At 36.9% G+C, this 13,532-nt stretch overlaps 1 protein-coding gene across 1 annotated transcript; it reads left to right on the forward strand.

Moving 5' to 3' along the window:
- The first annotated feature begins 659 nt into the window (after nucleotides 1-659).
- Sparc (secreted protein, acidic, cysteine-rich) lies at nucleotides 660-13,295 on the forward strand. The gene is made up of 6 exons (XM_071781232.1): nucleotides 660-833; nucleotides 5,808-5,887; nucleotides 8,852-9,079; nucleotides 9,887-10,105; nucleotides 10,375-10,725; nucleotides 12,033-13,295. Exons 2-6 carry the CDS (start codon nucleotides 5,816-5,818, stop codon nucleotides 12,087-12,089), a joined length of 927 nt encoding a protein of 308 aa, XP_071637333.1. The 5' UTR covers nucleotides 660-833; nucleotides 5,808-5,815; the 3' UTR covers nucleotides 12,090-13,295.
- The last annotated feature ends 237 nt before the right edge of the window (nucleotides 13,296-13,532 follow it).

A 13,532-nucleotide genomic window follows, 5' to 3' on the forward strand; every position in this document is an offset into this window, starting at 1 on the left:
TCCTCTATAATCGGCTTTGTCGAAACTGCTGAACACCGTGGATTCATCAGCATTCGACGGCGATTGGACAATAAACTGTACGATGAGGAAAACGTGAATATAATCGACATACACAATTTCTAATTTATCATGAAATAATATTTCGAATACGGACAAATCTCGGCAGAAATAGATACAGTGTAGACTTTTCATTTTTTTCTCCTTATTTTACTTATTTTTCAACAAACTTTCGATTGGGATATTGGAGCTGCGATTGAAAATACATTTATATGAAGATCCAATTTTTTACATTTTAATTTGTGACGTGTAAATTCCTTATTTCAATTAAAATACGATACAATTTTTTCAGAACAAATTTAGGCGTAGTTAAAACAAGTTATAATTTGATTATTCATCTGTCGGAGACTGATTCCACCCTTCATCAAAGTGTTTTTGACCCGAATTTTTGATTGCAAGACAGATCAATCCTTCCACGGAGTCAATGTTGAAATTCGTCGAGATGAATGAGAATGTTCGAGATATCACCGAGACGCATCGGTCGTACGCATTGCGTAAGAAATGTGACGGCGAGACATACGCATATGCGTGCGGTGGAAAGATCGGACGGGGGTGTAGGAAGAGAGAAAAACGCGAAAGAGATGAGATCATCTTTCCTCTCCGGCTGGCCGCACGTTCCGCTCAGCGCAGCGCAGCGCGCCGCGATGTGCCTCGCGAACGCAGTCAGTACCGGTCCAGCGACCGATTTGGAGGGCTGTTCTTTTCTCGATCTTTGTTGCCGAGAAAGAGAGCCGAGTGAACGACAGGAGCGGTTTGCGAGGAAAACTCAACGCGAGGTACGATCGGCTTGTGATTTTCTATTTTGCATTGCCTTGCAAAAATATTATTTTAAAAAACTGTGCGGTTTCTATTACGTTTAAGATATTTCCGCGCTCTACCCGCTGTTGCCTTTGCCGATTAATGTAATATATAAATTGTCATATTTAAATAGATAATTATATTGCATAGTGCAGAAGCTTGTTCGTGTTGATTATTAAAAATATCTTGCGTGTCTTATCAATTTTAACATATTTTAGAACTATATTAATGTCACATTTAAAATACTTAATCTAAGCAAGTGACGACTCTTACAAGCATATATTAATATCTAATATATTGTTTACTGCAAGTAATGATATTTATAGGGATTCTTGAACATTTTTAATTTATACACATAAATTATTATTTATTTAGTAAGACAATTATTTTTAGATTTATTTTTAGATGTGTGTGAGTAAAGGACGACAATCGCGCATAGACACGCATGGAAATAAATAGGCTGCCACTAGATAGTTCGCAATCAGAATTCAAATCTGTAAGAGGGTCTTTTTTCATCGTGGAACCTTTTCATGGATGATTTTAGTGGCTTTCTCATTTTAACAAGATTCCTCTAGCTTTTCTGGTATAGAAACTAGTTTCTGCCTCTTGAGTTTACATCGCCAATTTTTATCAGATTGGAAGTATCTCATAGCTCGAGTAAAATAAAATGGAAATTCGAAAGGAATGTACTCCAAATGAAATTACCACGAGAAAAGTGTCTCAACCCGTATTAATTCACGCAGCGTTAATGTGAGTCACTCGCAGAACTGCATACGATGGACGTTTTATATCAGTGGGCGTACTCGCAACTAACACTTATCTCTTGTCATGTATTTCTCGGAAATCGTGTCCTTTCTGGGGCGGAAATCAACATCCTTTGTTCATTTAGGCGACTATCGTGGTGTGAATTAAGAAAAAGACGTATTATTATCATTATGTCTTACGATCGTTGATTGAAAAATCTTGCGTTATGTTTAAAGTTACGTTACGTTACGTCGGTTATTAAGTGCTAGCGAAGTTATGAATGAAGTGAAATCAACTTGTGAACAAGTAACGTAAATTGGAAGTGCGAAATTCGCAATTTTCCATTGACGACTTAAAATAGAAGTGATGCTCTGTACTTGTTATTTCCAGCGAGACCATTTATTCGACCTCTTCCCCGTGTCGCGATACTATACCCGCTATACCGCACGATATCCTGGGAGTTCAAGACTAAAATCGATAAGAAGACGTTACGCATATTATTTTTTCAATATTTATTCCTTCAAAGGGAGCACACACATATCTATCGTTCTTTGAAAAGCAAAAATAAATAATAGAAATAACGATGAAAGTACATAGCTATTACAGATAAAATTGTTTCTATATCTGAAAATTTTTTTAATCAATTAAATATCGTTGAGTCACGTACAACGCAAATTCTTGCAACAATCTCTTGCGATCTCGTCTCTCCATGTTATTTTACGGAAACGGATTTACGAGCAATTTTCCATTAAGGGCTATACATACGCGTTCCATACATTTTATTGTTCGTAATAATATCAAGTCGCGCATAAACTTCCGCTTGACGAGGAGCAAATTGAACGAGATGAATTGAATCAACGCATTCAGCTCGAGTATCTCGTCTGCAAACTAGTTAACTTTTAATTCCGCGTTGGCGGAGCTGGCACATAAGATGGATAGGGAAGAAGCGTTCCCTCATTTTGTTCCCCATTTTATGGGATTAGACGTTTTATAGGCGTAATGACTGATTTAGATAGATGAAAGCTGATGAAAATAAAATTGTCATAAATATGATTCTATCTACATTATTGTATTTTATTATATCGATAGAACATTACTGTATAAACGCTTATGCATATTTTGCAAAGCTTTTTATCAATATAAATGCAAATATGTATTTTATTGTATTTATAATGCATATATTTACGTTTTTTTTTTTTTTCAGAAAACAAAACCGAAAGCATTTTCATATTTGTCCATATTAATTTTAATTCATTAAAATTCACTATTATTCTGCAATTATTCACGCATGCAATTTGCTTTTCATTTCACTGCGCTTTGGAATAAATTGTACCTACTCCTAACTTTTTTGTACATATTGTTAGATATTCAATTACGTAAATATAAATATAATTATAGAGGATCTGCGTATATTGCGCGCGCACATATTGATCAGTCTCCACGTTTTGGCCCACGTGATGAGCGAACTCCGTTACTGCGTGCAAAGTTAATAAATAACAGCGGAGACGAGGCTTCTTTTTATTCGGAAATACACTTTCGTTCCTTTCGTCCACTTGCAGAGGCGGTTCGCCCACGTCGGCGAACCGCGCGATAAAAAAAAGGGGCCATGTGCGATTCCTACGCGCGCGGCCGCGTTGGAGAACCGACGACGTTTCCGGAGAACCGCGCGACGCACCGCGGACGCGCTTTGACGCCGAGATGACCGCGCCGGAACGATCGCGACCGGCACGTTCTCCATATAGAGAAGACTCAAGACCTTAACCCGTCACATGGAAACCCTTACCCTCCTCCCGTTCGGTCCGCGGCTACGCGGTTACGTATATTAATAGCGGTCGCAATGAAGTGTTACGCAATTTTTTTGCGGAGTCGCGAATGCTCGATAAGATTAACTTCTCCGAATGTATATATTTCTGCGACACTGATACGACTGATTCAATGGCCGGTTTGGCAACGAAGAGAATTGTGAGAATCAAGAAATTAAATTGGCAAATTAGAAATGCAAAGCGGATTATGTATTATTATTTTTATCTAAATTCATGTTTGATAAAATTTTTTTACTGTTTACGTTGACACATAAAGATATTGTTCAGATGTTATTCGAATCAAAGATTCGGGAGTAGCTATTACACACCAGATTTTTTTATTTCGGTATTAATTCCGTTTTTCTATAAAATTTGTTTTAAAAACTTGACTCTCTATGTAGAAACACAATTTAGTGTAAATTGATACAACACATCAATACGCTATATACAATAATATATATACAAATGGCTTCGATTTTGTGTCTGGTTCCGATTATTCGTATCATGTAATCTCCCTATGTTGGCGAGAAACGGAAAAATGGTGTGCTTTGCTCTCCGAATTCACGAGCTGACCGAAATGCCGGCTTAACGAACTGCGAACATCTCAAATCGGTAAAAGCAATCGGACGGAATACTCGGTGGTAAACCGAGTAATGTATTCAACACACAACAGGAAACCCTGATGTTTTATTAACCTAACGCCTATATACGGTATCGTCAGGATATTTACGTTGCTGCGACCGTATATATAGACTGCGAATTTCATCCGAGTCCATTCTCGCTCTTTTTTATTCTTTAAACAGTTTAAACGATAGATTGATTGTGTATTAAATAAAAAAGATTAATACGATAAAATATAATTGGAGTCTAAATAATAGAAACATTCTAAATCTCATACCTATCTTACGAATTGGCGTATCCTAGTTGACTTGCTTCAAAAGCATCTTATAATTATTAATTACGTAACGTTATTTGTATCCTAAAGAATATTTAAATTATAATAATAAGTGGAACAGGATCGATATGATATATAATCAATTAAAGAAAATGCCTTTTACGGTCAGGACTGGATTGGTTGCCTAATAATATACCTATATTATTCGCTTGAATTATATTATCGAATTGACGCGAATAATATTATTAGACAACCAAGATTCAGTCCTGACCGTAAAAGACGTTTTTTCTAATTAAATATTTAATTAAAATTTATATTTGGTTTAAAAGTAGCTCGCGTTAGATCTTCAAAAGGATTACCTATAACCATCTAATCTACAAAGCGAGTTTCGCACAAATTTTACCGCTGACGAAGGCGGCAACCGATCGCTGACGCTACGTTACATGCACGCGTCCTTCGACGTTATTAAAAGCGCAGCAATGAAGACAGCGACGTGTAAAACGATTGTATCATCCGCGAAAGGCAACGAGAGCGAAGTGACGAGACGTCGCGTCCGAAGAAAAGGCGCTCGTCACGAAAGCGCGCTCGCGATCAGACTCATTCGCGTCCGGATGTATCTGAAGCGACTTAATTTTCAAGTATCTGGGTTATCGCTTCGTTGCTCCTATTAAGGTCCCGCGAGATTTATCTCTGGTCTCGCGTTGACCCGCGCTCGCGTTGATCGGCGCGTGCGTGCGTGCGTGCGTGCGTGCGTGCGTGCGTGCGTGCTCATATTACGTCGTCGATTTTTTGAAATGATACGAGTGTCGCAGGGAAATGTGATTCGTCTTTCGTGCCGACATCAACTGGAAACGCCGCGACAATAAAGCGCGAGAAATGATGGCTGATTTATTTACACGCATTCAGGCCCGCTTGCACCCGATTTAGCTCGGGGATATTAACCCCTTTCGGCGCGCACCGAGAGAGACTTGGATCTATTCCGAGAAAAAGCTCGACTTTTCTACTCGATACGCTGCTTTCGCAGCGTTACATACGGAATTTCGGAGCTCTCAGAAGTTTCTAAGTGAATTCCTACTCGAGAGATGAAATCAGATCGACAAATAAGACTCTCTCATGATTTATAATCCAAGTTTCTGGAGTCTTACTTAGAGAGAAAGAGAGAGAGAGAGAGAGAGAGAGAGAGAGGCGGAGAACGAAAATAGTTTACGTTAAGTCCTCTTTCCTGAATCGTGATAGTTAATTCGATCATTATACGTTTGAACCAAACTTCTCTAGAGCGACTCGCGAAGACGTAATGTATCCTCCAATTCCCCAACGAATGGGTCATAGTTTACGAGACTCGTAAATTGTCAGTAACGGGAACGTGTCTGAAATAATAACGATACTATTGCTCCAGATGCTATCAAACTTCGTTAGGATTGAGACCATTTTACTCTAGATTAGATTGATTGATTTAAGACTTTAAGATATAGAAGCATCTCGCACATACTCATCATATCGATTTGTTGCAGAGATCGCAATGTCGACGAAGCTGCAGCTGCTGTTGGTCGCGTTGCTTCTGGCGGTCCTGATAGTGGACGTGTCTGCCCAGGTATTATTAATTGTCTTTTACTAACATATATCATACAATTTTTCCGATTTTATCAAATTTATTGTAGTTTAACAAGAAATATTTAAATTAAAATATGTTAAATTTAATCTAACTTTTAATCCAGTTTCTCTTAAAATTTTTTTTCTTGCGCATTCCGCTGTGTCTATAATAGTAAGTAAATCTACTCAAGCGATACACTCCGATTTGTTTTAAATTTGTCATAAATGTAGAAGTATGAGAAATATTTCACTTATGTCTTTCCATTTTTGTCCATAAGCGGTACGAACAGTTAATATCCAGTTAATATTCAATTTTCATTCTTCTATCATTAAAAAGTACAATAATGATAATAATAATGCACAAGAAACACAAAATGCAAGATATAAGAGATTTTAGATCGCTGATTACAAATATAAAGATTTGTAAAATTATTTGTTTAAATAATTGAAAATAAAAAGAAATACGTCAATAACATGTAATATATAACAATAATAAGCGATCCAAAAATCCTCCATACCTAACTTATGTTACCTACTACAAAGTACTTCAATCTTTTTTCAGCTTTGTTGTTGATATTTGTGTGAATCGTTTGTTTGAATAATTAAAAATAATTCATTTTACAAGTTTGATGCCACATTTAAAATCATTTATCCGAATAACTTTTGTAACATATATGTCACTATATATACTGTATTTCTTTTTCAATTGTTAATTATTTAAATAATTTTGCAATTTGCAAATTGACTTTATATACAGAAAAGAATAACAGAAGAGCTTAAGATTTTTTTACAAAAACGTTAAAGACCATTTAAAAAACATTAAATTTACAAAATTTTAAATTTCTATATACAAAATATGTATATATTTATATAATATGTACACATAATGTGTAAAAATATTGTATATTTCCGAGACATACTCGGATCCCATAATAATATCGATTAATTCATTTTCCACATCAGTTGAAAGTATAATAATGATGCTATTATGTAGATCTACATCAAAGTCGTATATATCAACTTTTAATTTTTTTTCGTAGGTTTTTGTGCTAACTAAAAATTAACAAAATGTTATCGGCGTATATCGGCGACAAATAATGCATTTACAAATTAATGTGCGAAGTAACAACAAGCTATTTTAAGTGATTTTCTTTCGTGATACAAGTAAGAAAACACGTGACAAATAGTGATTTTTTCGTCTAGTGTCATTTAGTAAGTCTCTCACCAACCACTAGATGGCTATTATACTCAAGATTCTCTGAAATCTTGGCTATTCCTATTCCAGTTTGACAATTTTCTCGATAACGCTTTCATGCCTGTTTTATAGTATATATGCTAGTTTTCAAGAATCTTTGAACTGACTCAATCATATCTACACTGTAGCAACACTAATGTGTATGAGCTACGTGTATGAATAAATATACATGTACGTATGCTGGACATTGCAGCACAATGAACATATTGGAACGATACTGTAGAAGAGTAGCAAAAATAACGTCTTCGCTGAAGTAAAAAACGTTCCACATTTTTTTTATAAAAAAAATTTATGAAAGTGTTCTGTTCAGAACAATATTAAACAAAACTTTTTTTTCTAACTTTTCTTATATTTTTGTGAATTATATTGCATACACAATTGTATGCAAATTACATATACAAAGAAACGAAATACGTTGGCAAGAAGCCGAAATACTCGAACTTGGACTCTATAATGACATTGTAATCATTGTATGTTTCTCGTAATAATCTTGATTGTCCTATTTTTCAAAACAGTTGAAAGTTTAAGAGTAATATTATGTAAATGTACGTCACAGTCATGTATATATATCAACTTTTAATGATAAAAAAATAATAATTTTATAAACCTCTATCGTAGTTTTCTGTGCTAACTAAAAATTATTGAAACATTACGTATATCGAGGACCAATAACGCACTTGAGAATTAATGTGCAAAATAATAACAAGCTCTTTCGAATGACAAGCAAGAGAATTCACTCATGCCTTTCCATTTTTGCCGATAAGCGGTTTTACAGCCAGTTAATACCCCTTCAATTTTCACTCTCCTATCATCAATAAGTACATTGATAATTCATAAGAAACTGAATGACCGTTTATTGAACCGTTTATTGTTTGAATAATTTAAAACAATTTATTTCACAAATTTGATTTGCCATATTTAAAATCATTTCTCACTCAAATAATTCTGTTATAACATATGTCACTATATTCCATATTTTTTCAATTTTTAATTAATTCGACAAATAATTTTGCAAATCTTATTTCATATATTTGTAATCAGCGATTCAAAATCTCTGATATCTTAATTGTATTACATTTTGTGTTTCTTGTACATTATCATTATCATTGTTGTACTTATTGGTGATAGAAGAATGAAAATTGAAGAGAGATTAACTGCCCGTAAAATCGCTTATAAACAAAAATGGAAAGACATGAACGAAATATTTCTGGATTTCTGGTACTTCTACATTTGTATTTAAAAGAAATTTAAAAGAAGTCGGAGCATATCACTTGGGTAGTTTTTACTTGTAAGTTGTGTAAAATATTATACTGTAGTAACATTGATTATACATAAAACTAGATATAACACACTTATAAGAAAAAACACAGATTTTTTAATAATTCAAATATTATGCACCACAACGTGAAACATTCTCAACATTTTCTGTCTTTCGAAAAAAAATGGCAAACGCAAGCAGTACCGAAAACTTTGTGCAGGGCATGTATTATGGAACTTTTCGGAATAGATTTCTATCGGAATTGTTTAGTTATTTCTTAGAATTCTATTGTGTTTTCTAGGAATAATTAACGGAATAATTCTGATCAAAACCCATTCCGAACAGTTTCATAATACTCTGCTCTAATTTCGTACCGTTTAAAATGTTATTAAATACGAAGGAAGGAGAAAAAAAGAGAGTATTAATCGAAATTTATATTAATCGGTTTCCAGCGCAGACGGAAATATCGGCGTCGCACGACCACGACAGAAGCACCAGCACAAGATGAGATCATGAACATGCTGGAGGCTGACGAAATAGCCGAGGAGGAGGCGGCGACGGCGGAGGAGGCTGAGGTCACTCTTGAAAATGGCAGAAACGAGGCTGGATCGAAGCAGCAGCGTTTGCTTCAGGCGGACCCGTGCGTGGACAAACATTGCGGCGCTGGTCGTATTTGCAAGGTTCGTCGTCGATAAGACGACTCTCTTTTATCACGTGTTAAATATAATTGTTCTATATTGCAACACGATGCTGCAGTGAGTCAATATTGCGTAGATGCCAAAAATGCATTAATGAATAGGGACATCATTTTGAACATATTTGATAATTTGATGGAAAGTTATTTTTCTTTTACTTTTAATGGAATTGTTATCCTTCTGAATGGGGTCTCATGTAACCTTTGTTTTATTTCTTTTAAAATTAAATTTTTTAAGGAAGCGTTTTTAGATCTATGTTTAGAGGAGCTTTTTTCTCAATTCAATTTCTTATAAGACCTTGGAGTTTCATTGACCTGACCTAGAACATCCTGTATATATGTACAAGGCCATCAATGACGATGTTTCTCGTGAATTTAACGCATGCAAAAATAAATAAGCGCAGCTTGAGAATGCTCTCTACTCTTCCTGATATTTATCCTAAATTAAATCAATTTAATAAATCAATCTCCTATATCAAGATCTATAAATTCAATATTTATTTGTTTATTCATATTCTTACTTTGTGTTTTGTCAACTTCCAATATTTAAACGTGCACCGAAGTGCCGAATGTGGAAGTAAAAAAACATGCTTGATATATACCCAGGTAGCAATTAATGTCTAAAAGACATCATAAAGACATCTTTAAGATTTCTGGCATCTTAAAGACATCTTTATGATGTCTTTTAGACATTAATGCTACCTGGGTATATATTGAAATTTGAAGTAAGGATTTTGTCCTCTTTTTAAAGTAGACAGGAACAAAAAGGAATGTGAAATTTCTTCGATTTCAGAACACGGAGGAGGGCACGGCCGAGTGCGTTTGCGTGGAGCTCTGCAACGAGGAGGTCGATCCGCGTCGCAAGGTTTGCACCAACTACAATGAGACCTTCGGCAGCGACTGCGAGGTCTATCAGGCGCGTTGCTTCTGCGATTCCGATGACGCCAGGTGCAGGGGCCCCGACTATCTACATGTCCACATTGAATACTACGGCGAGTGCCGACAGATGCCCGTGAGTATCGTTCTGTCACGTACGTGTGTGACGGAACGTAATTCTCATGCAAGCAAAACCCTACATTATTTTCACGCAATAAACCGTAATCGAGTAACATTTCTCCGCAACTGTTAACTGACGTACCTCAGCGATTGCCGACTGAAAATGATATTAAAAATGATAAAATAAACTATATCAATAATAAAATATCAAAAGCAATGTTTTTAAAACGCTTTTCGACTATACGATTACACTTATATAAACGCTAAACCTTTTAACGCGCGCAGATGTGCAAGGAAGAGGACATGGCCGACTTTCCTAGGCGAATGCGCGACTGGCTGTTCAACATCATGCGCGATTTGGCGGACCGTCAGGAACTGCCGTCGCATTACCTGAAGATGCAACGCGAGGCCGAGACCAATCACACTTTGCGCTGGGCGAACGCAGCCATCTGGAAGTGGTGTGACCTGGACGGTCACCCGCACGACCGATCGGTGTCCAGGCACGAGCTCTTCCCGATCAAGGCGCCCTTGATGGCCCTCGAACACTGCATCGCGCCCTTCCTCGACTCCTGCGACGCCGATAATGATCACAAGATTACGTTGATCGAGTGGGGCAAATGTCTACAGCTCGACGAGGTACCTCCTCTTCCTTTTGTTATTTTTCTTGAGAAATATAAGCAAATATTAAAATCTTGCAAATTGTTTTAATTTATTACGAGGATTCTTGGAAACTTGAATTAATTTTCTAGACGTGATGGACACATACACGTTTCACTCAAACTGTTTCGCAAATATCTTCATATACACAGAAAGAAAGAAGTTTCAAATCAACATTTAAATATACTCGTGTGTATATATACACAAGAAATACACAAGAGATCTATAATCTTGAAATGAGATTATATATTGCGTTAAACGAAGGAAACTTGCTTTAATGAAGTAATTTGTGTTGTTAAACGGAATTTTACATAGCTGTTCAACCAAGAAAAAAAGTTGAAATAAAAAGTTAAAATTCTTATAAGAAGATTATACATTATTGCGTATATTTTTTTATTTAACACTTCTTTTTTTCTGTGTAAATATCACAATTATGTTATTGATATTTAACGTACGTGTTTAAACACATGAATACAATTATCATGAAAATGAAATTTGTAAAATAAGGATTTATTTTGTTCGTTATTAATTAACTGCATACAAAAAATAAGCGACGGCGGTTAGACATCAGGCACACATTAAGATAATCGCTGAGTTTAGTTCTTAAAATAACAAAATAGATTCACATACACACACACTCTTTAGCGACCATGTCAAACACACGCGAGGAATTTTCTACTCTGTATGCAGTTTTTTTTACTTAAACTGACTTTTATATTTAGTTGCGAGCAGCAAGCTTTACATCTCGCGCAAATTATTCTTTTGAGAAACGTTACTACTTAAGAAAGAAAAGGAACATACAGAATATTCCTTCTCTCAGGAAAAAAGATAAAAGGAAATATCTTGCCATACAAATGTAAAAGAATTCTTTATATGGACTCTATTAACATTGTGTGTAACATTATTATAAATTCTATGAACAGATGATCTACTTTTTAAAAGAATTGTAAACGACGATATCAAAGCTACACGAAGGAATATTCAAATCAGGCTCAATGCATATCCAGCGATAACATTCAAGACGTCGCATATAAGGGCCTCCGCACAATGAAAATTATAAGGAACATAAGGAACAGATATTAGCGATTAAAAATAAGAAATCAGTTATTCTGTGTTATTCCCTGTTTCCGTTGCCTGTATTTTTCATCGTGCATCCAACTTTATTCTTGATTCTTTAGTCCTAATCGCTAATATTTGTTCCTTGTTCTTTATATTTTTTATATATTGTGCGGAGGCTTTAACTTTATTAATTGCAATGGTAATAACGGTAATGACGATGATTTCAGGATGATATAGAAGACAAGTGCGACGAGCTGGCGGAGGCGAATCAGGAAAAATATTAGAGGATCCGCGCCGGATCTTCCTCCACGGAAGGAGGACAGCGCGAGCGACGCGGCGCGCGAGGGAGCGGGACGGGACGCGAGGGGAGCACAATAGCGGGAACGGCGCGGCGGGCGCGCGGAAACGGTCGAGGAGGGCGCGAAGGGCGCAGGTGACGCGCTGGGCAGGGTAAAGCTAGGGCAGGGACGGAGAGACGGGGCTGGGTAAAAATGGCGGGAAAAATCCCCGCCAAAGTACGCGCGCGCGCGTGTGCACCGACGCGCGCCAGTGCGCAGGCCCCGCGCGCATCGACGAGTCGATACCGCGCGGCGCGGACGAGAGAGGCATCGTCATCGATGCCGATATACGCACCGGCCTCGTTCCGGCCTGCCAACCCATGCCAACCGACCATCGAACTCTCGACATCGCTCCTCAATAATACAGGCAACGTCGTCGTCGCCCAGCGGCGATTTGATTCGCGAGCCTGGGCTGATCTCGCGACCCGACAGGGAGAATTCGAATTTCCGCGTAATCGAACGCCCTCGCTCGTCGATGCGCCTTGATGCTTATATGGAATCGCATGATGCAATTAATTCGAATTCGAGCATCAGATCGAATGCGACACGTGATTCGCGTGCAAATGCAGAAAATTCGCCCCCTCGGAGGCAAGCAAAAGATCTTACGGGAATATGGAAAAAAATCTCCGTTTCGAGCACCATTCGGATGATTTGAATTCGAATGAAACGAAATTCCTCATTAATTATGAATAGATGAATGAGAACTACTTGTTCAAGCTGCGGATAGAAAGTTGTCATCCGGCGCTTGAAGAAAGGCAGATTCGGCTGGGAATACGCCCGTACACATCGCGAGACTAAAAATAAACACAGGGTGCTCTATCGACGAACGCGCAGATTCGAATTGTTTGAATTGCGTCAGAGGGGTAGATGTTTACATTCTTGTTCGCCATTTTGTGATCACTCCGCTGCAAGCCCGCAAATTGCTCGCCTCGTCGTCCTATGGTTCATATACAGCTCATCACTATGGAAATTCTTCTTTCGAGAAAGAATATTGCCGTATTATCATAAAGGTTTCAAGATAAAATGGCCGATTCGCTCGCGCTCCTTTATATAGTATAATTTCGAAGCCTTGTAGCGCACAATTTTCTATATGCGATACTTTTTGTATGAAATCACTGCCTTTTTTCGTCAATAAAGAGATGTAATACTGTTCGTCAAGCTTTTTTTCACGTGATATCACATTTCTTTGACATTACCTCAAATTCATATAATGCTCTTTTATTATTTTCTTTTTGTCGCCAGAGACACATCTGTTTAAATTTAATTAAATGTATTACGGAATGTTTTACAACAGTCGTTTATTATTTTACATTCACGAGTCCATTCATGTCCCCAAAATGTAAAAATGTGCCTTCAATTAACGAAAATTATTGATTTTAAATTAATGTA

This window comes from Temnothorax longispinosus, chromosome 6 (assembly GCF_030848805.1).
Source record: "Temnothorax longispinosus isolate EJ_2023e chromosome 6, Tlon_JGU_v1, whole genome shotgun sequence".
In the NCBI taxonomy this organism is placed as follows: domain Eukaryota; kingdom Metazoa; phylum Arthropoda; class Insecta; order Hymenoptera; family Formicidae; genus Temnothorax; species Temnothorax longispinosus.